We start from the raw sequence: 26647 nt of genomic DNA, 5'->3' as shown, positions 1-26647 counted from the left end.
GGAAGCAGGCGATCTGGTACCCAGACCTGCCTCTGCCCAGTACCATGTGGGAACACAGCCAAAACCACCTCAGCTCAGTCTTGGCTACACAGCTCTGTGCCTTCGTTAACTTTGTGCATGCAGAGAGGTGATATCTCCCAGTGGCAATGTGTGAAATCAAGGAACACCCATAAACTAAATCTGCCCTCTAAGTGCCAAACACCAGCACAACCAAGAGGTGCCCAGGGAGAACCAAGACTGTCCTGGATTTATCACCATGATAACCACAGAGATTTTGTTTCTTCCCCTCTTTGCTGCCTCTTTCCTCTTCAGGCACAAATACACGATGATTTTGCCCACTGATAAACACTGATGTCTTTCACTGAGAAGCAAAGGGCAGGACTGAGGGACCAGCTGCTTCCAGGCTGCTCCAGCATTTTCCAATCTGCTGTGTCAGGAAAGATATTTCAATACTCATCAGGGCACCAAATACAAAAAAGTATAATATTCAATACCCTGATGGGGCTCTCCAGTTAGGGATGGGAGATGCACACAGGAGCAAGCTTAGAAGGAAGCCTAAAGAGAACATAAAATGAATAAAATGGATTAAATATATAACCCAAAAAGAGGAAGGTCAACGGTACATAAAGCTAACTGGGGTCTTGCTTTTACCATCAATGTTATATAGCAGATGCTCAGACATTAACTTTGTTGGGAACAGAATAAAACCCAAAGATAATTAAATACTTTAAGGCTTAAAGAGCCATTAGGTCATCAAGTCTGACCTCCACGTGTAGCACATCTCCCAGAATATCACCAATTCATTCCTACATGAAACTCAGTTTTTGCCCAGAAAGGAATCCTCTTTGTAAGAGTGTTGAAGTGCCATAATTCAGGTGGGTAAGGCATGCATCAGGTGTGGCTTTCTTGGGACCATGAGAGAAAGGAAATGACACAGGTTCCCAGACCATAGATTGTAGCCACGACCCATCTGATCCCCCATATTGCAGTAAACAGAGATGTTGGTATTGAGAAATCAGTGTCCCACCATGACCTAGTACAGCACTGAGCAGAGAAATACAGCAGAAGCTGCCAAAAAACTTACAATATTCCCACCAAAAATTTTCAAAAAAGAAATTAGAAACAAAAATTTTTTTTTTTAAAGAAGAAAGGAAAAAAACAGTGTTTAAATCCTCTTGCCTTATAATTGAGCCTAGGTTTATGCCACAATTCAGGTAAATGATGTTTATATAACTGGCATTTGGTTGAATGAATAATTCCTATTTAACAGCTGAAGAGAGGCGTTTTGGGTCTTCAAAGAAATTTGACAGGTAATTCCCACTGTAGTTCTGCAGGGTAGCTGAGAGGTAATTATCCTTCTCACTAGTAAATCAATTAGGAATGAATGTATGGAAAGCTTTTCCCCTCCTCCAAGTAACTGCTAATCCTCTAAGCACTAATGAGCAGTCAAGGCTAGCAACAGTGGGCAAACCCATCAAAAATCAACAGGAGCTGCGAGGCACCCAGGCGAAAATATTGTACCTGGAAAGGGTCTGCACAATTCACTGTGCGTGCACAGGCCCTGGGCACATGCGTTCTTTTTGGTATCTTCCTCCCTGCTTATTGCCTCAAACACAGACCTATTTTTGAGGTTCACAAGAGATCACTGCATTGTGTTCAAGTAGTCAGAACTTGTGATGTTACAGGGGAAACACAAGGGATCTGGACTTTCTCTAACAGGGTGCAACTGATTCACCTCACCTACTGCTTTGTGACTCATTATTGCTGGTTGTCCTCAGGAGCTCAGCAAAACCATGATGCTTACTCTGTGGGTCACTGTAACAATATTCACCTAGAGAGACTTGGAGAAGATTACAACCCAAGTGCATTTTTTGCAGTGCACAACCTCATGAAACTGTAAAGGGCTAGGTAGACAATAAACCTGATACTGAATTTGACAAATCCCAGGTGCTCCAATCCAGTGACACCTTCTCCCAGCACTTTTCAAATGCTGCATGGATGTTTGCAATTCTTTGATGGTTAGAGTCAGCTCCGGGTTCAGACAAACCATCTGTTTAATCATGCACAGTAACAGTGCCCATATATTTAGCAGAGATAGAAAGAATGAAAGTAAGTTGTTCCCACAGCAGCCAGCACTGAAGCTGGTTTTCTGTGGGTTTTCCTTACAGCTTGCCTCTCCATTTCAAAAATTTTTCTGAAGGGAGGAGAAGAGGGAGACGGACAGATAGGTCCAGAAATAATTTCCTTAAAACATAAGACCAAAAAAATTTTTAACAATTATAATCTGAAATAAGAAAATAACAGGTAAAGATAGGTCTGCATGCCGCTATATGATGAAATGTAGGTGTTATTCATAAAAGAAAGAAGACTGCTAATCTGTAAAGCTCTATAGTTTAAGAAATTGCTAGAAGATAATCACACATCCTAGTACTCCAATTTGTGAGGGAAACTTTACACCAGTGATGTAGGATTTGTAACTGAGCATATTGCCTCTGATTTTAGGTGGGCAGAGTCGCTCTGGAAACAGAATGAAGAAGAATTAACTCTTCAGTGACTACCATATTGGATAAGGGAGGGCTGTGAAGGCCAGGAGAGCTTATTACAAAATATCTTCATTACGTTTTACTCAGAAAAAAGAACTCATGGTAGTTGTCACAATAATTCAGCTTCTGCATCAGAAAAAATATAAGCTGACCCCTGCCCACTGCATTCTTCCTCTCCTCTATACATCCAGACACACGTATTGTTGCCAATAGTAATCAAAGCTATGACTGCCTTAAGGTTGCATACACTCAAATGAAGATCAATCCTGAAAACTCTGTAGATTGACCAGTGGTGGAAAACACAATATTAGTAATAAGAACAATACAAGTAGCAAAATAGTAGTTTGGAAACCTACTGGAGACAGGAGATGAGCAGTTTGGAAGTGATCAAGCCGAATGAGCTGCACCCCATCCAAACACAACTCCAGTGCCAGAGATTAGCTATGTGCTGCAGCCCTCCCACATTGATTTCTGTGGGTAGCTGAAAGCCTCTTTGTCCCACTACCTCCCTTGAATCAACACAGGCAATAATTTTAAACCAAAAAGGCACTGAGGAGTAACTCCTGGGCTGCGCTCTGTGAGCCAGCTGCAGCCCTAATTGCATCACGTGGGAAGCATGAGCAGGGGGTTTGAAAGCTATGACCTCATCTTCTCTCCTACACATTCAAATCAAATCTTAGGTCTCCCACCCACTCTCCTAGGCATATTCTGCTTCCAACCCCCTTACATGATGTAACCAATGGAAATGTCATTTTCATCTTTAACTTCAACTTCTAGCTAGAGAAAGCATGAAGGGGAAAAGAGTCAAATGCAGAAATAAATGCCTTTTACTCAGTATTTCTAATAATAAGGAGACAGAGAAGCCAGGGAGAGTTGTACTAGCCAAAGCCTGTGTAATCAAGAGTCCCAGAAACATGTGTGAGTTCAGCTTCTTTAAAGGTGTAACTGTCAGAAGCGAATAAAAGCAACACTTATTTCTCCAACACATTCAAGAGGAGATTAAGGACTCCATCCTTAAAACAAAACCAGGCATAATTCTACTGGATTCCATAGAATTGCACTAGTGCAATTTACACAGCAAATTCAAGCTCTTGTGAATTACCAACAGATTTCACTTTAGGATCATAATTCCTCTCAGAATGAACAGAATGCTGTAATTTTGTTTCTATAGCTACCAGCTCGATGGCTCTCTCTTACCTTCCTCTTGTTAGTGGGACTGACATAAAGGTAGCTCAGCACAGTCTTCAGGCCTACTTTGTCATTTAGCTTTTCATAGGTAGTGCCATAGTCTGTTGACCTGGAGAAAAGAGGAGACAAGAAGAGTTTATGTGGTTATTAGAGCTCAGGGGAAAGAAATGACTGTGTGAATAGATGCTCAAAATTACCACTTGAGCACTATTACCCTTAAAACTAGAGCTTTTGTGTTTCATTCAGGGTAGCCAGCAGAAAAGAGAAGAAAAATCTAATCTTTTTGGGCAGGGTCTGTCTCTGCATCAATTAATCCTATGCACCTGGGGAGCTGTGGTGCACTCGTGAAGATGGACTTTGGAGGCAGGCTCTGCTCTCATGTGCCAGTATGGGATTGCAAATGATATCTACATGAGAGGACTCTGATCTCAGCAGCACACTTAGCACAAATTTGCTTTTCAGACAAATTCAACAGAAAAATCCAAATTAAAGCCATCAACAACAGTTTTATTTAAGTAGGCTGATTTTCGACTTGGAGATGGAGATCCAAATGTGGCTCAGAATTGTAACAGCTGAACTCATGTCTAGATAAAAACGTACCTAAACTGGCATCTTGAGTCCTCAGTCACCCCCATCCTACTTTGTGCCAGGCATTTAATTTTTCTGAGTTACAGAGACAGATTCAGGCCCCTACACTAGCAAATCCCACCCGGAGGAGCAGATGATCTGGGGGTGGCATTACCCATTCGTGACTGGGGAAAAGGGCTGCTTCGTCACAGAGGGTTTTCTGTAGCTTCCTCCTCCTCATTTGTGGGCATGTTTGAAACCTCACTTTGCCCTGAGTGTTTCTCTGCCGTTTTTGTACTCTGCTTTTCCTAACAAACAAGATTTTTCCTACCAGAACAAATCAACAGCTACCTAGTACAGGATCTCACACCTGAAGCGTGGTCAGCACCAGCTTGCTTTAGGAGGGGTGTCACAACCTGCATGAAAATCCCACGCACCCCATCCAAACAGTGAGGAGAGCCTGGCTCCTGGCACTACACGGCTTCTATCATATGGACTGAGCAAACACAAACCTTATCAGGTGGACAAGGAAAGACCCTCCCCAAAAGCCTACCTGGACATATCAATGATGTTATTAAGATGAGAATTCATGGCCCCTGCCCTCCTCTCCAATCACACTTTTTACTAAACAGATGATTAGAGAACAGGTAGTAATTCAGTGCCTTTCCCAGTAACTAGCTTCAGTAATTTTCTGATTTTCTAAGTTCACCAAGCCTCCAGCATCTGCAGCTTTGTGGTTCTGCCTGAGACCAATCATCCGCTCCTTGTCTGTTTGGCAGAGAAATGGCTCCAGTCACCCTTCTGGCATCACAGTGAACAGTGCCACTGAGCCCAGCGGCTCAAGGATCCCACTCAAGCGGCTGCAGAAACTGAGCGATGCCAGAATTTGCACCCAGCTCCACTGGTTTCCTTGCTGCTAGTGGAGTCCAGAATGACACCAAAAGCGCCATGCTGCAAAACCAGACGGCTGTTTCAGGCTTCCAAGTAGTAGGACCCATGAAGTCAAAAGCTTGTTTTATCACTGATGTGGCTCCCACATACTCTCTTCTGTGCATCTTTCATGCACAATTCCTAAATGTTTTGCAAACTGGTTCTTTCCTTAAATGGGTTGAACCAACCTTCCTCCTTTGAACACTGAGCAATCAGGGGTGCTTCAAGTCTTAAACAACTTCCTTGTGCTCTGGTTTATCTCTTTAATACTAAAATAGAGCTAATACTAGCTCTATTTACACTTAATACCCTTTTGTACTAATGCATAGTATTGATACTCACTGGGTTTCACAGAGACATCCCAAAGGATATTACAATTATGTACTGTATTTTCATAATTTCCACAGCACTTTCCCATCCAAAGAATCTGAAGTTTGTCTCACTAGGTATCAATGCCACAGAAAAAACCTAGCATCTTTGCCCCTCCAGCCAAACTTGAAACCGAAGCAGCTCGATTAACAAAACTGAACAATCCAGGCCAATTAATTCCACTACAGGAGGCATCCTATACATGCAAATTCAACAGGTCAGGAATCCTCAAGTAACACTAAACTCTAAGCAGAGGGTAACACACAGAGGGCAAGCACTAAAGTAATCCCTTGATCTCACCCTTCCAACAGCACTGAAGCTCTGAACAAGCCACATTTGTGGCTACACATGTACCAGCCACCAGCCAGGGAAAGAGATCACTGGTTTCAATCAGCATTCAAAGAGAATACAAATAACAGTTTAATATTCTGACAGAGCTACTTTGGTTTTGTTCTCCAAGTCATTTTCAGATCTCCCACAATGCTTTGCACTTCTAAAGATGCAGGCTGGATGCCCTAATGACTTTTTCTCATTAAACCATTATCACTCATTGCATTTGCCCTTTCAAAGAATAGCTAGAAAGGAAGTAGGATCATTATTTCGTTAGCTTCTCTAAGACTTTCTTTATTATCATGACAGTCACCACTGGCTTCACAGAAACATCTCAAAGGATATCACAATAATATACTGTATTTCCATAGCACTTTCCCATCCAAAGAATCTAAAGCTTTTGTCTCATGTTAATCCACTTAAACTAACAAAGTCCCAAGGGCCATACTGGGAAATATTATCTCTATTCTAGAGATGAAGAAACTGAAAGCTTGCATAGATAATGGTTCATTTTTTCAAAAGCAGGCACCTACAATTAGCCATTTCAGCTTCTGTAACCATCTAGTGTATGGCTTGATACTCAAACCTGCTAAACTACCACCAAACTGCCTATTTTGAAAATAAGTATTTACATTTTAAAAAAGTTGGCTGCCTGATCTTAGCAACCCAAGCCTGAACATCGGATGACATGTGACCCACAGGTGGAAGAGAACTGTTCTGCCTCAGCTTTTAATCTGAACTTGAACCCTTCTCCTTTACTTATTACTTATCTTTGCAGTCAAAGACTTCTAACTGCAGATGAACTAGCCCACGTGTCCTTACAGTTGCTTGACACTACAAGCAGACTGGATACCATGTTTTCTCCCATTCCTCAGATCAGAATAAGATCCACTTCAAAGCACATTATTAAACAAGCCGAGGGCAAGGAAGGTTCCAATTATATCAAAATGGCAAAAGACTCAGTGATACAAAAGACCCTTTCCATAAGTCACACCCCAAATGCCTGCTTTAACTTTGGTTGAGCCTTTTACAGCCAAATGATCCTGTCTAGCTGGTTCTCGTCTGGGTTGCTCCATTGAAGCCATCACCAGAGTATCATCTAGGAAGGCTGTCATTGTCTTCAGCCTCAAGTTGATATTTGCAGATTGCTTCTAATCACACACATACATATACACACATGTATACGTAAAAGTGTTATTAACAATGCTTTCATAAAACAAATTGTTGCACCTCGTTACACTGCTGGTAGCACAGACACTGTTACAATGTAGAATGGACTCGGGCTATATATACAAGCCTGTAAAGCTCAGTCTATGTATTTTGTTCCACGTGTCCATATACATTGATCTTGCAGCATTTCATTGTCCCTTCTATCCTGCAAACCAAGCTGCTGGCAGTACCCCCAGAAAGGCTGCACAGTGGAAAGCAATAAAACTCAAGGGGTAATCCAGTCTTGAATGGACCTTTGTCTACTCCAAATCAGCTTTTTGGTTTTTATAACTAGCATTTCCTACCATCCATGAGGAAGAATCTCTTTGTTAGTTGTGGTTAACATGAAGAAAGACTTGATCCAGGGCAACACAAGTGTCATATTCATATAACCAAATAAACGTGGGCTTTACCTGAACAGGCTGTGGCACCAAATTCTACATATTCTTTTTGGAAAAAGAAGGTTTATAATGTAATTTATTGGGAAACTGCAAATTCTCTCATAATCGTATTTATTATAAACAGTTGTGAACAAAAATCACCTGCTTGATTCCACTGCCCTCCCCTGATGGGCTGTGACATGTTTTTTACCATTACTGCAAGTGCTGTCCCACTGAGCAGGGCTCAGAGGGCACACCCAGGCAGAGAAGCTTCTCTCTACCAAACCTAGTCATAACTCAGTGCACTGAGAGCTAACAAAATCCATCATGTTCCTGTAGGTCTAAGCCTGAGCTTCCCCATGAATCCAACAAACAGGTCTGAGCCAGCAGACTTTAATATTGTGATAAGACTTGCTCATCCCAGGGATATGAAGTAGAGGTGTGCAGAGGCAGAGAGAATAGCTTTTAGAGGAGTCCTCCCTCTTGGATGGTTTCCACCTCTGTTAGGCAGAGAAAGGAGGTTTTGTTTGTTTGCAGTCTCAGCTACTCTGCTATGGAGATAGGCTATAAAATATGTATCAGTCTCTCAGGAACAAAAGAGCTGCAAATGCCAGCATTGGATGGCTGGGAGGAAAAAGGCAACCTCCTAGGGTGTACACGTGCCACCTACTCTCCTGTCAGGGGGTTTCTCCTCTGCGCCTGTGACTTCCCCAACTCTATGTGGAGAAGGAGCAGGTTTGGTTTTGATTTTAGATTCTCAGCCTTTTTCCTAAGATACTAAAGCTTATGCATTCATCTCCAGATCGGACTCCTACTGCACACACATCTGCAGCCCCACGTCGAGAACTGTGTAGGGGCACAGCTCCGCTTAAACGAGCAGGAGAGTATCCCAATTATCTGTGCACTTGAGAGAGCAACAGGAACACACAGAGCCCAGATTAACATTTGCTTCTCCTCTCACATGCCTGCAAACTGCCTGCCTGCAGTGTGCCCGTCTCCATATCCCCCAAACAACTTTTTGTTTTTACCCATTGGCCAATTTTCTCCCAGTTTGACAGAGAAACAAAGACCCAAGAGGAACAAAGTTTCTAGAAATTTCATGAAAACCAGCAGCCAGCAAAAAGGAGAGCAAATTTATTAGCGCTCAGAGAAAAGCTGCAGCATGAAACCAAATCCCATGAGACATGAGAGCAGGCACATCTCTCTGAACATCCAGCTGCAGGAAAACATTCAAACACAACTCACATATTAATACACTACAAAGAACCCAGCCACACAACACAATAAGTCAGGCTGCCAAACTTCCATTGCTTGTGAAACAATTTGTTTCCGTCTCTCCCTTCCGCTTCCTCCCCCTCAAATTACCCTCCCCAAGATAAAGGCCTTTCTGAAGCTATGACACACTGGAAGGAGACTCCTACTGAGTCCAGCTTGACCTCCCACTGTGGTAGCCCCAACTGTAAATCCCTTTGGCCAGCCACCCTAGTGATCGTAAGTGGTTCAGGACTCGGGCAAAAGCTGGCTCAGCACTGACCTCACAACACTGCTTTGCACCAAATGGCTAAACGGGTTCTTACTGGAGCAGAGTCCTAAATCAGTAACAGGGCCAACCACACAATAATTATCGCACCACACGGGAAGCTGGTCCCACTAACTTACAGGCAGTGCAGAGGGCTGATCCTGTTCTAAAGACTGTAAGTCATTTAGCATGCGCTGGTACTGCTTCTCTGAAATTTTTGATATTATTCCTTTTCTTCCTTGTTGAACATTTCAGACTAGTTCATGGGTTTTGTTGACTATGGCTGTCAGTGGCTAAACATCCTCCACTCCCAAAGCATTTTTCAGGTTTAGATATAACAGAGAGAAGCACAACCTCTCCTGTCTTAAAGGCTGCTTATGAGCCCAAAGTCAGAGTCTGCCTTGGGCAGCCAAATGCCTGAGACAGAAACACAGAGTTGGCCCTGCAGCTAATCCAGCCCCAGCTGGAGGTCTGGAAAGGCAGGGGGACAGCTGCCACTGCCAAGGCTGGGAACAAGTGCAAGTCTAACAATTCTCCCCCAGAAGCAGTGGGCATGGTGCCACCCGTTGCTGCTAGCCCGGCTCTCCTTCCCTGCCTCTCCAAGACTATTTCATTCCCAACCTCAAGGCAACCAGGGGAGCCCAGGTCCCACTCCCAGTCGGCAACAGTGGAGCCTAATTTCACTTATAATGAGGCAGTTCACAGAAATAACCACTCCTACTAGCGCAAGGCTGTCTGGCAGACCTGGTCACACACAAGGACACTTTTTTTGACAAAAAAAAAAATTACAAACAAACAAGACCCCAACAGCCATGCCAGGCTGTGCCTACTTACTAACCAAGGAAATCTAAGTATCTCTACTCTGTGAATCTTTCACTTAGCAAAGCACAACATTTGCTGTGCCGAGAGCTTGCTTTTATCCAACCATGATTTTAGAGTGACTGCAATAAATATAAAGTCAGAATGTTTTACAACTACAAACAGAAACATCTGCCTCCCTTTGTCCCCATCCCACTAAAGAAAGCTAAAGACAACAATGAAAGTCTGGGGAAGTGAACAGAAACTGAGAAACCATATGGTACTGCTTCCTGGTGTATTTTCCCAGCCTACAGCAATATCATGGACTTCCTAAATTGAAGATGATGCCTTTGTGTGCAAGAGCCATCAGTGGGCTTTTAGTTCCATAAATCTGTCTAACCCCACTGGGAAACTTTTGGCAACTTCATTATCACACAGTAATAAACACCACAACTGTATGCTGTATGAAGAGATGCTCCCTTTTGTTTTAACTTGATAATATAATTCAGAACCCACTGCTACCACTTAACAAGAATGAAACCATGGAGCCCCATGCTGCCATTTGTGATTTCACTGATTGTTGTCATATTCCCCACAGATTTTCTTCCAGTCTGAACACTCTTTTTATTTAGCCACTCCTTGTACAACCTATTCATGTCTTTGATCATTCTATGACTATTCTTTCTAGTCCAATTACATCTTTTGTCATGGATGCCTCAGAGACCAATCTTTAACAGGAAGATCTTTCCTGAGAAAAACAACTACCCAAGTATATCAGCAAAAACCCAGAGTATTTAAAACAACCTAAATAAAACCACTTTCTGCCATCATACAGAAGGTCTTACATTCTCAATACTTCTAGAACCATAACCCATCAGTTCTAGAGGACTTTCAGTTCCACAAGGTTTCAAAACTAAAACAAGAGACTCCACTGGGGAAAAAGAAGCTCAAGAAGATCATAGTTTTGGTAATTTATCGTAAAAAATTAATTTTTTCCTTTTAGTTTGCATGTCATCTAAACAGCAGAATACCCACTCCAATTTCTATTATGATACCAGCACCCCTCCTCCACCCCCTTTCTTTTCTGATTAATGACAATTCCCATCACCAAACATCCAAAAGACTTAAAGATGACCTTTGTTGATAAAATTCAAATTATAATGTACAGTGGAGACTGGCAAGGGAAAATGAGCTGCCATGATGCATTAGTCATTGTGATTTGCAGTTCAAAAATAAGGAGATAGGAGCTAACTAGGAACACTGGCTTCCTTTTTTTTTTTTTTTTCCCCTCGCAGATTCTTCTCTTCTTTTTTATTTTTGACAGGAAAGGTATCGTCTCTTGTTTATGCAATACAAGCCTTTGGGAGAACTCTGGATGTCTCGGAGCTTGGCTAGCAGGTCGAGGAAGGTAATTCTCCCCTTCTACTCCGCTCTTGTGAGACACCACCTGCAGTGCTGTGTCCAGCTCTGGGGCCCCCAGCGTAAAAAGGACTCTGCTCAGGCAGGTCCAGAGGAGGGCCATGAAGATGATCAAGGGCTGAAGCACCTCCCTTATGAGGGCAAACTGAGAGAGTTGGGGTTGTTCAGCCTGGAGAAGAGAAGGATCTAGGAAGACCTTATAGAGGTCTTCCAGTACTTAAAGGGGGCTTACAGGAAAAATGGGGAGGGACTCTTTATCAGGGAGTGTAGCAATAGGACAAGGGGTAATGGTTTTAAACTGAAAGAGTTAAAGTTCTCATATGCCAGTACTATTTGGACATCTGATTTTTGTTGCAATTCAGATAATTACAAAGTGCCTGAAGTGGTGGTGTCAGAGCAAGTGTCACACATAACTGGATGGTTTGTGTAATATGACTTAGAATACTTTCATTATTTTAATTCTTTGATACGTAAGATATTAAGTGTTATTGATCCATATACTATTTTGAATTTGGGCTCATATCTGCTGTCATAAGAGAAATGGGCATATGAGATTTATAGCTTTTATTAATGGTGTGGAAATAGATCTATTTCTTTAAGGTGTGCATGTCTTATTCAGATCATGTTACTGTAGGGAGGCATAGGTGATAGTTTGGACAAAACTTTGTCAACCTTGTTTCTAGTAAAGCAGAACTGCACTTTTTACTGAGTTTGCCTGTTATTTATAAGATTGGAACACACAAGTTGGCAATGTAGCATAAGCAAGTGCATGACCGGTACTGTTAACAAACACCTGCTTCAGCCATGGCACAGGAGTTTTTTCACTGGCATGTTGATGGGTGTGTAAACTCCTAGGATCATACCTAAGGATTGGGTTTTGCTCAGATTTAGATTAGATATAAGGAAGAAATTCTTTCCTGTGAGAGTGGTGAGACACTGGCACAGGTTGCCCAGAGAAGTTGTGGCTGCCCCCTCCCTGGAAGGGTTCAAGGCCGGGTTGGACGGGGCTTTGAGCAACCTGGTCTAGTGGAAGGTGTCCCTGCCCATGGCAGGGGGGTTGGAACTAGAGGATCTTTAAGGTCCCTTCCAACCCAAACCATTCTATGATTCTATGAAAAGGATATTCCACCTCTAGATTTGCAGGCAATAAAGCACAGGAGATGTGAATATTGGTCACATTTCTAGTGGCTGATTGCTTATCAACATTTCATTTGATCATTGTCCACAAGGCAGGGGGACAGTTTACACCAGCCATTCCTTAGTAGAGATGACTACTCAGATGGGCATCAACAGTCTCTGGAAATGTAGGTTTTGTATATTTAGCCTACAGGGATGGTGGGGACTAACTTGAAAGCCATATGTTTGCATGACTCTTGTACTTGTCCCATAGGAACACAGTGGTGCTTTGGATATCCCCAGTAACCATTGACTATCCAGAACAATGTGCCATTGGGTGCCTAAATAGCATTCACCATCACCAAACGGGCTGTCCTTTCCAACCTCCTCTCTCTTCCGCACCTGGACTTTTCCTCCAGATACACCATTTCTGTGACAAGACAGAAGCAGTTTCAGATCTAAAATAATCTGTAGAACCACCCCAACTAGCAAGACTCTCTTTTGAGACGCAAAGGGGGGGGGGGGGGGGGTGCAGGAAATGGGTTTTCTTGAAGGAAAAGAATGACAGAAAAAGTGAGAGATGCTTGCAAAGTAGGAGTTGCCAGATCAAATCAAAGAATGACTTCAAGTACCAGACTTTGAGTGTGATGTTCCCTGCTCTAGGCCTTTTAGAGGCAGTATACCTCACCTACTGTGAGACACAGGTTTGGCTAAAGGCAGCTCTGAAGCTGTCTCACCATTTTGCTTCTGCCAAAGGAGGGCAAAAATCTTTCCTCTGAAGCAGAGATAAACACAAATCAAACTGATAGATCCTAACACCTCATGGCAGGCAAAAGGCTGAACTACAAAAGCCTGTGGTAAAGTATGCTTTGCTTTTAGAGAACCTGGGATCCTGATCAAAGCAAGCAGGCTGCAGGTGTAGTTGTTACTAAGCATCACTTTATATTCTGCTGCAGAATAGCCCACAATAAGGAGGCACAAAAGATTGGTGCCTCCTACTGTGATACTAAAATAACTCTACTTCCCCAGCTGTAAGACTCCATCTTCTCTATACTGTGACTGTTTATCTCATCTTAAATTTAGCTACCTACAAACTAGGTATTTAGCTCTAGCTCTCAAGCCTGTCCACATTTTCTCTCTAACTATAAACAGAGACTGTTAACTTCAGACTGTTAACTTCATCCTAAAATAGGTGAGGATGTATTGCTCTCTAAGGTGTCTTCCTCCCTTCAATACAAAGGGAGACCAGAGCAGCTAACACACACACTCAACAGTTGGACGGCTAGCACAAGGCAAGGTGTATCTCACACTAAATGAATTAGAAAAGTTCATGCACTGAGCTGTCAGTACAAACGAAGGGAAGGACTTCAGTCATCCTGGCTGAGATCAGAAGTTCATCATTTGTCATAATGTACCAGTGCTCTATATTTTAAATATTATTATTCTATGCAGACATGCATGAGAATTGCATGAGAAGCCAAACAATATCAGGTGCTTTACACACACAATAGCGTTACAAAGTGAAGAGAGCAGAGATAAGCAGAGAAATGGGATATGGATTTCCCAACAGTCGCTGGCAGAATCAAGAACATAAAGACCTGAGGAAATGTGAAATGGCTTTTCCTCAAAAGCTGGGATAAGCACTTTGCGTGGTTGCCCCATTACATCACTGATGACCTGCTGGCAATTCCTTATCACAGTCAGGCAAACTTGGTGCCCACTGACAGAAACTGTACCTCACGGAAGCACAAACATAAAAGCTATACACGCATCATGTAATATCCACATCAGCAGCCTCATCAAGGACGTCAGAATCTGAATAATCTTCTTACTGCTTCTGACCTGAGACAAGGACATCACATTCCTGCAGACACCACCCAAGACACAGTTCAGTTGCCATGAAACAGGGACAATCTGGAGCCAAGACAGTCTGGCTTCACCAAGGCCTCTCTTTTTTCTGCTCTGGTAATTTTACTACTGTGAAATCTATGTAAAAGCATTACTTTTGTACAGCTCTGAAGAACTACACCTCATCATTACTCACTTCCCATTTGTACTGCCTAAAAGATCTGACATATTTATCATGTTCTTGATTCTGATGTATTCTAATTTTCCAAAGAGGTGTTTTATGCATCCCTGATAAAGCAGCATACTGATTTGATTCCAAGCACTTGACTGGCTCAGCAAAGATGGCCCTTATCAAGACATATTGAAGAAATTCAGTCCAGAGGACACTTTAATAGCCTCAAAGATAAAAGGCAGCTTTGATGACAAAGCCTCATTAATTAATCAGATATTAATTAGGTTATTAATTACAAACAAGGCCCTTCCCAGGCCCTTTTCTACTTTTATTACTATAGCTAAAAATGCTTCTGTAACAATTCTCTTAAGCAGCTAATCGTTTTAATTTGCATTATTTTGTAGCAAAAGGAAAGTGCTTTGAATGTAGGATTTTCTGAAGCAATTGTAGAGGTTCAATTTAACATCCATGCTGTTAGGTACATTTAAACTGGAACTCCCCTTAAATGTGTATTGAACAGAATGTTGAGGGAAGACTATGGAACTGCCACATCACTAAGCTCTGTATTTCTGTGCTAGATGGGGATAATAAAAAATCCTTCCAACCACTTGGAGAATAAGTACACACTGGGCAACACAAACTACCCTGACAGTAGATCACCTCACCCTTTTAAGAGAGGAGGACAGGTGACTCAAATATCAGTTTACCAGCTGGGAATACCAACATCAGTGTGTCCACTCATGCTCCCTGGGATGGTGGCTGTGACCAGGGTTTATGAGAAGCTTGCCTTTGACTCTGCCTGTTTTGGAATCAGTGGTAGGCAGTACTGTGGGGACATCAGATGAACCTAAGCCACGTCTAATGTAACACAAGGCATGTTAACTTTTTCAAACTATCAGCAAACCTTTGCAAAACTGATGTAGTTAAAAAGGAGGGCAGTGATGGAGGCAGTTTAGTCCAGTTTCTTAGACGCAGATATTACAAACTGCAGACAATTCCCAAATCAACTTTTACAGTCAGCCTGCAAGACATTCCGTTCCCTACCTCAGGCGACCCCTCTCCCACAAGCCTTATGTCTACCTGCAACTCCCCTAATTGTGGCCCACAAAGGTTACTGCCCCCAGCAGCACACCCACACAACACGAACATCAACACCACAGAAATCCCATCTGAACCCAGGCAAGGTACCTCAGCACTCCACTTTCCCATTTAGTTAATTAGTTTCCTGGGGAAAGATTGGCTCTCACTGTTCTCAAAAAAAAAAAAAAAAAACTCATGAGATGCAGCCACCTGAGACAGTTGAGTACTGTCAATGCAAGAAGTCCCTTCCAGACTTAGGAACACATCTTTACCTCCAGTCACAACATGACTTGAGAGCCTCTACATGCTACTTTTCTACAACTAATAAGACAGCACCAGATCCACAGTTTAAGTCAGTGACCCTACTATATTCAAGTAAATGAATAATACTGGTAGATCTACCCAAATGTACACAATAAAGGTCAGGACCCACTATACATATGTACATCTATAAACATACAGACTAATTAACATTAACAAGAGAATGCTAGCATTTTGCAAGCATTTCATATTTTTGCATTTGGGAGAATTCAGCATTTCTAAAAAAACTTCAGCAGTTTAAACCTGCCCAGACAAGACAAAGCAATAATGTAAGTTTGGTTGTCTTAAGAAGCAAAGAGAAGTTGAAGCCATAAAAGAACACAACTTTCAGGCTAATATTTCTTTAAACAGGTTTTTGTAATGACATCTTCCCACCAGAACAGTCTCCAGCACAAGCTTTCTTTCAATAAATAAATAAATAAAATGAAACATAAAATCAGCCCATTCCTGAATCCTTTGAAGCTTACCATGGCAGGGCCCGCAAACCCTCCCAGCCTTCTGAACCATACACTAAGAGTTTTGAGCATCTCATAACACAGACGTAAGAGTTCACAAGACAGAAGGAGCCCTCAGGCTGGGTTACACAGCTGACAATGCCTGTATGTAGGCTGCACCACTTGCTTTGCAGAGTAGCCTAGTTATACAGCTGGGTCCCTGGGCAATAAGCTTAAGTTGTTCTGAATGGCCCAAATGACTCTCTTCCTTTCTCATCCAGACAGTCAGGTTATGCCACTACTTACTCTCCTAGTTCCTCAGAGCATTTTGGTTGAGAAATATAAGGACAGGGATATAAGTGCAAAAGTGGAAGAAAACAGTCATCTGTCACCCAGTTTCTTGGCTTGGGCAACAGTCAGATCAGCAGCTGCATTGAGCCTCTCATAATACAGATAAATCCAGTGCTACACCACATGTAGATATTTCATACTAGCACTGGTTGAGTGCGAGTCTTATTTATTCCCTGAGCACGAGGATTAACAGCCTCAATTCTAGTTATCATGTCTTCAAAATGCAGACAGAGGTCTAAGCTTGCGTCTATACAGACTTTCCACAGAGGTAAGCTTGCTGTTCATTATCAAGGTTAATAAATGATTGTGATGCTTATGGCAGATGCTCAACACGGGGATCCCCTTCTTCCCCACCAACTGCCTGTGAGTAGTGGGCAGCTCAGAAAACACACAATTGATCACTCCGGCACTATCATGCCCTAAGACCCACTGCCTAATATCTTTCAAACCACAGTTGGTTCAAACTTAATTTTACCCCAGAAAAACCTTCTTTTCCTGTCATCTTTTGTGCTCAGCACTCAAAAGCTCATCTAACACAAAACACTTTGTCGTGGGAGAATAAACCTGTTGGAATTTTTCCAGACAGAAGATCAATAAAGTGGGAACAGCTTGAAAAGTCAATCAGCTTCAGCAAGTCCCCCAGGAGATGGCTGGGTGATTGTCATTTTAATGAAAGAATAGTAAGGAGCACAAGGAAATGAGCATCCCCTTCAAACTCATGAGGGAGAGTATCTCAGGCTGAGACACGGGGAAAGATAAGGATGCACTGGAAGAGACCAGTCATCTCTCTAGCTTGATAAGCCATCTCAAGAAGTAGTCAGAAAGAGCTAACTTAAACCTCAAACTGATAATTAGCTTCAGTACTACACTACAGAATGATATTTCCTCCAGGAAATTAAATGAGGTATATTTTTGTTTAGGACCTGAAATACAAGGATAAATATCCCCTTATGTCTTTGCTCCTAAGTAGTGTGCTGAAAATGTGGTTCTTAGTCATGTTAAAGTCAGGACTTTTTTCCTAAGTGGAGTTTATGAAGAGCTAAGCACCCTGCATATTATCAAGGCAAATGGAATGGGAAAGTTGTCTGTGATCCAAGATACTGAAGTCCTTTCTCTAGACACACCATGGATTTTCTTTATGTTTTTGGATTTAATCATAATTTAGCCACTTATGAAAAGGATCAAACACAAATACGTAAAAAGCAGACTGTGAGGTTCACTGAAGAAAGAATTCTATTGTACTAAAGGCATTGGAAGGCATCTTGGGAGACCTGCAAGGTTCCTACTTTGCCACAGACTTCCTGTGTGGTTGTGATCTTTTTGGCAGTTACACATGACGACATATTTTGCTGTTGTTCTGACCACCTAGGTTGGAGTATGGCATCTCCCACAAAAGTTCACATAGATGCAGATATTTCAAAGTGTAATCTGAGATCCACACTTTCTTAGCCATGACAGATAGCTTGGACTTACTGTGTGAGGTCCCATGCCCCATGCTATGTCAGAGCTCAGAGTACACCAACGTAATTGTCTACCCTAGCATTCAAGTCTATGACTCAGTATGTTTTGGGCCTTTGGCCATGCTTTCTACTTGAACTTGGGCTCCAGTCCCACTCAGGATATCTGCCTGTTCATGAACAAACTGTTGCTCATGTTTCTGACAGCACTGTCCATGGATCCATGCTTCAAAAAACATTAGAGCAGAACTCACTAAATTATGCAGTGTATCTTTAATTGTATTCTAACCCAGCATGGTTCACTCACAGCCCCTGGACAGTTTAAAGCAGTGGCACTTAAGTTCTTTCAGTGATATTATTTAGACCCAGGAGAGAAATGGATTTTTTTCTTCACTCTAGTCAACCTGATGCTTAAAATGCCAATGAGAAAATGAAGCATGATACTACATTCCTGGAGGGCACCATTAAGACCTCCAGGGAGTCAGCATAAAAGTGTTGCCCATCTTTTAGCAGGTAGATTGCAATAGCCTGTGATTAATTAGGAAATAGTGGCTGCTCAGCATTGACCATTTCCTCATCCTTTTTAGCTGCCTTACCAGAAGGCACGTGGTTTGTTTTAACATCAGCTTTAACATTCTGGGAATGAATCTTCCTGCAGGCTGAATAGTAACACTCTGAAAACAAGCCCTCTGCAGTCAACAAGGATCTGATCAACCACTTGGTGCAGGGGCAGTCCTGTAGACTTGTCTGGACACATCTCTACAGGTTTTACTCTGAGAGGACAGAGGAGAAAATGAAATATGGGTACAAAAGAGGAAGGTTCACACAGTGCCACAATTTCTAGCAAAAGCATTTAGTCATGACTGAGACATCAGTGAGCAGTGCATGGACATGCTGAGTATAAGAACATGTAGGGAAAGTGATGCATTTCTGCAGCTTATTGCAAAGAATAAGGACAGTGATGAGTGGCCAATGGCTCAGAGCAGATGAACTTTCTTCCCCCACCTGTGCCCCTTCAGAGGGTCCCGGTGAAGTTGCCTGGACAGGGAACCTGATGGATTTGCACCACTGCCTTGATGTTTTAACATTAGCCCCTCAGCTAGTATGTCTCCAAAAAACTACTTATCACATCCAAAACTGGAAGCCTCAATACAGTAAAGCATGTTTCTCAGAACATTGACTCCACACAGCCCCATCACCCACTTTTAACTAAGTGGACCTGCATCATTTAGCCAGTTGAAAATACAAGCAGACAGGTGAAGATCGACAACAGGAAAACCGCCAAGCTTTAACCAAGCTTCCCCCAATTAATTCCTCCCCCTTCCTCCCCCTACCAGTACCTCTTTAACCCCTCTGGTGTGTGCTTCTATTAATCACAGTCCATGCAGTCAAAAATGCTGTTCCCCAGACTCCATTTTAGACAAACACATTTATTTGTGCTTGACTCGGATGTAAGGGAATACTTCCATGTTAATGAGCTACAATCATGGATCAATAAAGTTCATATTGAGACTTAAGTGCTGTGATTACCAAAAGAGGGAATGCAGAAAGAGATATTACATCATGTACATGTGCATCTATTACACAGCTGCTGAGTTTTAAAACAATGTGTGTGTAATAATCAGAGTACCATGGTGAAATAGCAGCTGTCTTTTCAAGCCAACAGTAAATGCATGTTGGGAGTGCTATCTGAAAGGATTGTTTCTTTGTCCATACTTTACTACATAACTGATGCTGAAAATGGAGAAAAGAAATAACAACGAGGTTTTGCTACAAGTCATTATTTTGCAAAGATTACACTTTAATAACTCTAGTACCAAAATATTTTCATGAATGAATCTCACTTCCTCACAGATGAGGGCAAACAATAAACATTCTTTAACACCCCCACCTACTCTCTTTCTTTTTTTAAAATCTCATTCTGCCACCACTTATCAGTGTCCCCACAGCAAAAAAAAGGGAAAAAAATATTAAATGCACTGCTGGGAATGGGATCTCATCCTTAATGACACCATCAATAATTGCTGTCACAAGCTAATATCAGAATTTCAACCTTACAAGGAAGATAAAGAGGCAGAGTTTTTCAGATTGTGGTTTCTAGACAAGCTCTAAATGGGATTTGGCCACATGCTTTTAAATGCTGCCTGGATAGCTAACAGAGCAGTGGAAACTAAAAGCAGGTTGAATCCAGACAGTGAGTACTAAACCTAGGGTCGTCCTATGAACCTCCCAGAATGGTGTTGGATCCAGAAAGCAGGATGTAAATACAAGTGCTGTCTTTACAGCAAGGCTTACACCTCTGATGGCAGTTCCTTGGACACCAAGGATATCCTCAGGCAGCCGCTTCTTCATCTGTCAGATTCCAGTAACTCCCCAATGAGAAGTACCCAGACGCCCTTTGGTCTCTACACCACTGAAAAGTTATTGTGCAGCTAGGACCTTGTCATCACAATCTAGACACCATTAAGAGAATTTATACTCCAAGATGCTTTTAAAAAGAGACTGAATGGTTCCTAGTTGAAACCTGTGGCTGGAGAAGTGAGATCAACTTCTCTTCAAATATTGGCAGCTTGGGTGCCATGACACTACCTGCAACTTGCACAGACCTGCCCTCACACCAGTAAGCTGCAGATGAGCAACAGTGCTCCCATTTCCTGAGAACTTCTTGTTAATATGTTGAAGGCCAGACACTGACAACCATTATGTATTTGCACAACATCAAACCAAGAACAGGCCAGTTGTTTGTGTCCTTCTCTGCACCCTGCTAGTGTAACCAGGTGTGTACTTCAGACTTGAACAGAGAAGAAGACTGACTTAACACAGTCAGCCCCAACTCCAGAGCCCAAGATGTTTGGGGTCACTATGACTTTCTAAGTGACTGAATTTTAATTCTTCAATAGAATTAGTATATTAAACAACAGAAAACAGTGGAGAGAGGAGAAGCATGCTGGGAAATCACCTTTAATTTTGCACGTTAGAATCTCTATGTAATTAATAGTCAGCATGGCACACTTGCACAACTTGTTTCAATCCCTGAGAAAACTCTCATCAAGTTTGCAAGACAGTGTTTCATTTCTAGTCTAGAAATAAAGACATTTATTCTGCTTTTTCTTACTGATGGTGAGTGAACACAGTTCAGACCTTCCCTCCTAAACAGTATCTATGCAGACCCTTTCCCCAATTTACATAGAAACCTCACCCTGCTTTCATCTACACTACGCTATCAGCCAGAAACCACCATTCAGTAAGAAGAGCCCAGAGATGAGTCATTAGTCATAGACTGTAATACTCCAGTATCATAAACACACTGTCAGACATAAGAAGTCTCTGAATTTGGCAGGGGGAAAGTGAGGCTGAAATCACATCTTTCCACAAAACACAATGTTTTCACTCATCTTTTAAAAAAAGTTATGTAGATGAAAGAAAAGGGCAGAGTTAAGATGACTACAGATCCCCTCAGTTCCACACACTGAACTTGAGAGCACAATTTCATTGGTGTCAGAGTTTATTATTCGGGAGCTACAACATGGCAGTATGGTCCAAGTTCATGTCAGGACAGTCAATTCCAAGACTCACAGCCTCTAAGCAAGAGCACCACCTCAGAAACAAGAACTGATTTGCTCCATGCACATAACTGGGAGATATGACCTGTTCCCAGCTCTGCCCCAGCACTGATCTACACTGTGTTGTTTGCACAAGCATTGTGACTTCTGTTCATCAAGCCCACATAAACATGGTGAACTATGAAACAAGGAAGGTTTTTGCTGTGCTGCAAACAGTAGTTATCAAGAACCACTTCCTTACAGAACAAAGACTCTAAATATTTCATGAGCAAGGCAGGTCTCCATTGCTGGTTCCAAGACCATCACACAGTTGTACAATAATTTTTTCCATGTCAGTGTCTCAGTCTGAGGAGGACAGGCAGAGGAGATCCTATCATTCCAACAAGAAAAGAAGTGGAATGGTACAGTACAATAGTTTTATCCATAATAATATGATTCCTTTGCTTGTGCCTATGCAAGTTAAGCTTTTCTGCACTGCATTACCTCCACCAGACCAGTGCATATGTAATGCAAATCAACCGTCGAGCAGTATTTGTACTACAATAATAACTTGGAAGAACTTGTTTAATATCAGAAGACTTAGTGGAGCAGATGAATGGCTCTGACATGATATCCATGGGATAGAAATTCAATTAAAAACTGCAAGTGGCACAGGAGTGGTAGTTATTGTTCAACATGTACCATGGGGCCTTTGCTGAAATACAGCTATTAGCTGTACTGGTTGAGAAATTCTGTTTTCCTTTATGGCAATCTGTTAGCTTGTAGGAAGTTAAATTAATAAAAACAGAGAATCACTCTCACATTACGAGAACACAGCAAAGCCAAGGGCTAGTTGCGTATTTTATAATTATGGATTAAGTGCATTATGCCAAGAAAATTAAAGAGATGCCACAATTATAATAAAAATGAAAGATTGTCTGGCTCTAAAGGCTGATGGTGTGACTATCACATGCAGAGCGTGCTAGTTTGTCTGTCCTTATCTCCCCCATCACAGCTCTCCAGGATGTTAACAATTATTTCTAATGCTAGCAGCTACATTCACCATGTGTTCAGCCCTTGGTGGAGGTACACTTGCATGAGAAAGCTACCTCCCCTCCTGTTAGTAGCATCTCAAATTCATCTTCCGTCTTGGAAAGTTAGTTTTGCCCCCAAAGAACAAAGAAGGATGGAAGGAGAATTTTTAATTTTTTTTTAGATAGATGGAGGACAGAGCTCAGTGAGAAATAACTCCCCAAGCCCATCCAACTTTTGCCAAGTCCCAAAGATGGGACAGGCAGGGATCCCAGGATGAAAATTTCCTCCTGCAGAGGTAAGAATCAGGCCCAATCAACAAGGAACGAACACAAATGTTTTTCATTTAAATGTGCAAGGGAGCATACTCACATCACTGATATTCAGACATTCAGTTTTAGACTCCTTACCCCACAAGTGTGGAAAAAGCTAGTTCTGAATCACCCTGTAACTCTGAGACCACATCTTTCCAGTTAATGTGGAACCACATCTAAGAGCACTCTAGTATTTCACCTCCTGTAGAGCACAGCCTTCCCCACCAACAGAGGTAATTAATGGGACAAACTAAGTCACTAAATATCCATGACATCTTCTGGACATGGGGCCTTGACTATTTTTGACTTACTCATAATCATCAGGAAGCCTGCAGCATACCAAGAAAATTCCAATGATGTCTGACTTTCCCAAAAGCAGCCCCAAGTGCCCAGTCAGACCACCATTGCATTTCCTCAACAGCAATGTCCCTTCCCTTTCATTACTCACCAGCCATCACTTCCAGATCTGAGCCACCTTCTCAACTGTGCCTACACCACACAGTGTCACACGGAAAGCACTATCAGTGGGCCAAAATAGGAAAGAGGAAAGCGGCCCAGGCAACAATACAGTGCCTTCCTCCCTTTGTCATCTAAGAGAAGCCTTCTACTCAGGCTACACTCAAAAGTCATGACTAAAGTAGACTAAACAGACTCAGGAGATAAGCCATGTCTCTGAACTCAACAGTCTGGCAAAAAACCACCACAGTTATTCTTTCTAGACTCTCTTAACCAACATCAGCAACACAATTTTGCCTTCTCCAGACAGGACCATCTTCTCCCAGTCTATGCTAGCCTTTGGCCTCTCCCTGCAGAGACCCCCAACACACAGCATGCCTTGGAGTAGCTCAAAGACTCCCTTAGATCCCTAATGGTAACAATCACTCTGGTCTTCCAATCAGAAGAAAAAAAAACAACCGAACAAACAACAAATCCAAACCAACACCACAAAAAAACACCACAAACAAAAAATCCCCACAAAACAACACACAAGCAAACAAACACACTTTTAAAATCTGACTTTGAAATGCTCCATGGTAACGTGACTATTTAAAATCTCGACTGACAGGGTTTCCTGACCTCATTTCTAACCGTGAACAGCTAAATCCGTATTCTCAGATATGTATGCATCTTACCTCTCCTGAGCAGAAAACATGAATCTCCCTTTTAACTTCTTTCATAGGAACACTGTTGTTGCTGCTGTTGTATGAGCAAGCACAATTACAAATTCCTTTCTGCAAATGGAATATCAGACCTTGTAGGAATAACCTTTAATGGGTGGCAAAGTTCACTTGGCACAATACTATTTTTTTTCCTGCTAGGAGCTAGATGCATCATGCCACTCAAAATTAAAACCGCCTTAACACTCATCTGTAATAACATGTGACAACTGCTGTGTTTTTAAGACTCCAAATGAAACTAGGGATCTCAAACTATTCACTTGGATCCATCTGCTTTGACAAAACTAGTTCAGGGTACACCTGCCTTGGACTAAACACATCCTAGTTCCTGGTAGCAAAAATGAGCACAGTGCATGGGGAAGTAGTAAGTGGTGCGGGTACTCTGCAAGTAGCTCTTCCGCCTCCAGAGAATTAAAGAGTTATCTTGGTATGCCAGCTTTTTTTTTTTTGTTGTTGCTGAGTTAAGGACTTTAGCAACCAGTTTTTGAACAGAGACTTCAGTTGCTCCCAAGAGCTGTGTTTGTTACATATGCTGTGTAAACACAACACTCTTTGCTCTAGGGAATGACCTACCAGAGGCTGCCATGCTTCGCTAGGACAAGAACTCTTGAAGTCTAGTGCCTTCATAAATACTGCACAGGTCAGAGGGCAGAGAGTCAGGAAGAATGAAGGGCACTCTGCTCCCTGTACTTCCACACAGCTCAGCAGATGGACTGTGCTGAGTGTGGAAGGATAAGCAGGTTACCAGACAGGCTTTTACAGGAGACATCTCTGGAAGTACCCAGACATATGGGTAAAAAACTGGTTGGATGGCCAGGCCCAAAGAGTTGTGGTGAACAGAGTTAAATCCAGTTGGCGGCCGGTCACAACTGGTGTCCCCCAGGGCTCAGTTTTGGGGTCACTCCTGTTTAACATCTTTATTGATGATCTAGACGAGGGGATTGAGTGCACCCTCAGTAAGTTTGCAGACGACACCAAGTTGGGTGGGAGTGTTGATCTGCTCGAGGGTAGGGAGGCTCTGCAGAGAGACCTGGACAGGCTGGAGCGATGGGCTCAGGCCAACTGCATGAGTTTCAATAAGGCCAAATGCCGGGTGCTGCACTTGGGCCACAACAACCCCCAGCAGCGCTACAGGCTTGGGAGGAGTGGCTGGAGAGCTGCCAGTCAGAGAGGGACCTGGGGGTGTTGGTCAACAGCCAGCTGAACATGAGCCAGCAGTGTGCCAAGGTGGCCAAGAAGGCCAATGGTATCCTGGCTTGCATCAGAAATAGTGTGGCCAGCAGGGACAGGGAAGTGATCTTACCCCTGTACTCGGCACTGGTGAGGCCGCACCTCGATGACTGTGTTCAGTTTTGGGCCACTCACTACAAAAAGGACACTGAATTACTCGAGCGTGTCCAGAGAAGGGCAACAAAGCTGGTGAAGGGTCTGGAGCACAGGTCTGATGGGGAGCGGCTGAGGGAACTGGGGTTGTTTAGTCTAGAGAAGAGGAGGCTGAGGGGAGACTTCATCGCCCTCTACAACTACCTGAAAGGAGGTTGCAGAGAGCTGGGGATGAGTCTCTTTAACCAAGTAACAAGCGATAGGACAAGAGGTAATGGCCTCAAGTTGCACCAGGAAAGGTTTAGACTGGATATTAGGAAGTATTTCTTTACAGAACAGGTTGTTTGGTGTTGGAATGGGCTGCCCAGGGAAGCGGTGGAGTCCCCATCCCTGAAGGTGTTTAAGAGTCGGGTTGACATAGCGCTTAGGGATATGGTGTAGTTGAGAATGGTCAGTGTTAGGTTAATGGTTAGATGATCTTCAAGGTCTTTTTCAACCTAGATGATTCTGTGATTCTGTGATATTGGAGACAATGCATGGCAAATGGCTACATCATGCTGAGTTTGAGGGGACCTATTAAAACATCAGAGCAATAGAAAGAGCTTCCACACATGGCTCTGCCAGCAGCCATAAACCAGGCCGTGAGCATCTACTCCTTTTTCTTCCCTCCCATAAGAGTTACTACCCCTGGCTGGAAGCACTCACTAGGATCATGAAAACATTGTGCTGTCAACTCCTTTGCTTCAGTTTCCCCACTGAAAAGAGGATATGAGCACAGAGATATCTAACTCATCTTTGCAGAAAGCATCTTCTGAGCTTATTTACATAAATAAAATAGCTGGTGTGACCAACTGGACCAAATAAGCATAGAAAAGGAAAATAAAGCTACAACTCAATCAATTCCCTAGGTTACACCCAGATCTGTCCAATACAGGCACTTAGCTGAAGAATCATAACTTCCATTTCAAAAGCATGAAGAGCTATTTGACCACCTGCTGTCCAGGACTGCCAGGCAATTGGTCTGTACATAAGCCACAAAGAGAAATCATCACACTTCCATTGCAGACGAATAACAGTGTGGCTCTGCGTCACCAGAGAAAGAGTTTCTCACTTTCACTGCAGCTCCAGGGCCAGCAATAGCATGAGGGTCTGCACAAGCTGCCTGCTGACAGCGTCGCCTGGGCTGCCTCAATGCGCAGTGTATCAGTGTGCAGAACAAATGAGCCA

The 26647-nt window shown here is 42.7% G+C and overlaps 1 protein-coding gene across 1 annotated transcript in view; it reads right to left on the bottom strand.

The window, feature by feature from the left end:
• Nucleotides 1-26647, bottom strand: part of SORCS3 (sortilin related VPS10 domain containing receptor 3) — a 216492-nt gene that overhangs the window by 154354 nt on the left and 35491 nt on the right. Inside the window, exon 4 of the mRNA XM_074875690.1 lies at nucleotides 3741-3840. Coding sequence (XP_074731791.1) covers nucleotides 3741-3840 — 100 coding nt within the window. The remainder of the gene's footprint in view (nucleotides 1-3740; nucleotides 3841-26647) is intronic.

Source organism: Strix uralensis, chromosome 7 (assembly GCF_047716275.1).
Source record: "Strix uralensis isolate ZFMK-TIS-50842 chromosome 7, bStrUra1, whole genome shotgun sequence".
NCBI classification, from domain to species: Eukaryota; Metazoa; Chordata; class Aves; order Strigiformes; family Strigidae; genus Strix; species Strix uralensis.
The sequence above is the reverse complement of the archived record's forward strand: the minus strand, read 5'-3'. Positions and strand labels throughout refer to the sequence as shown.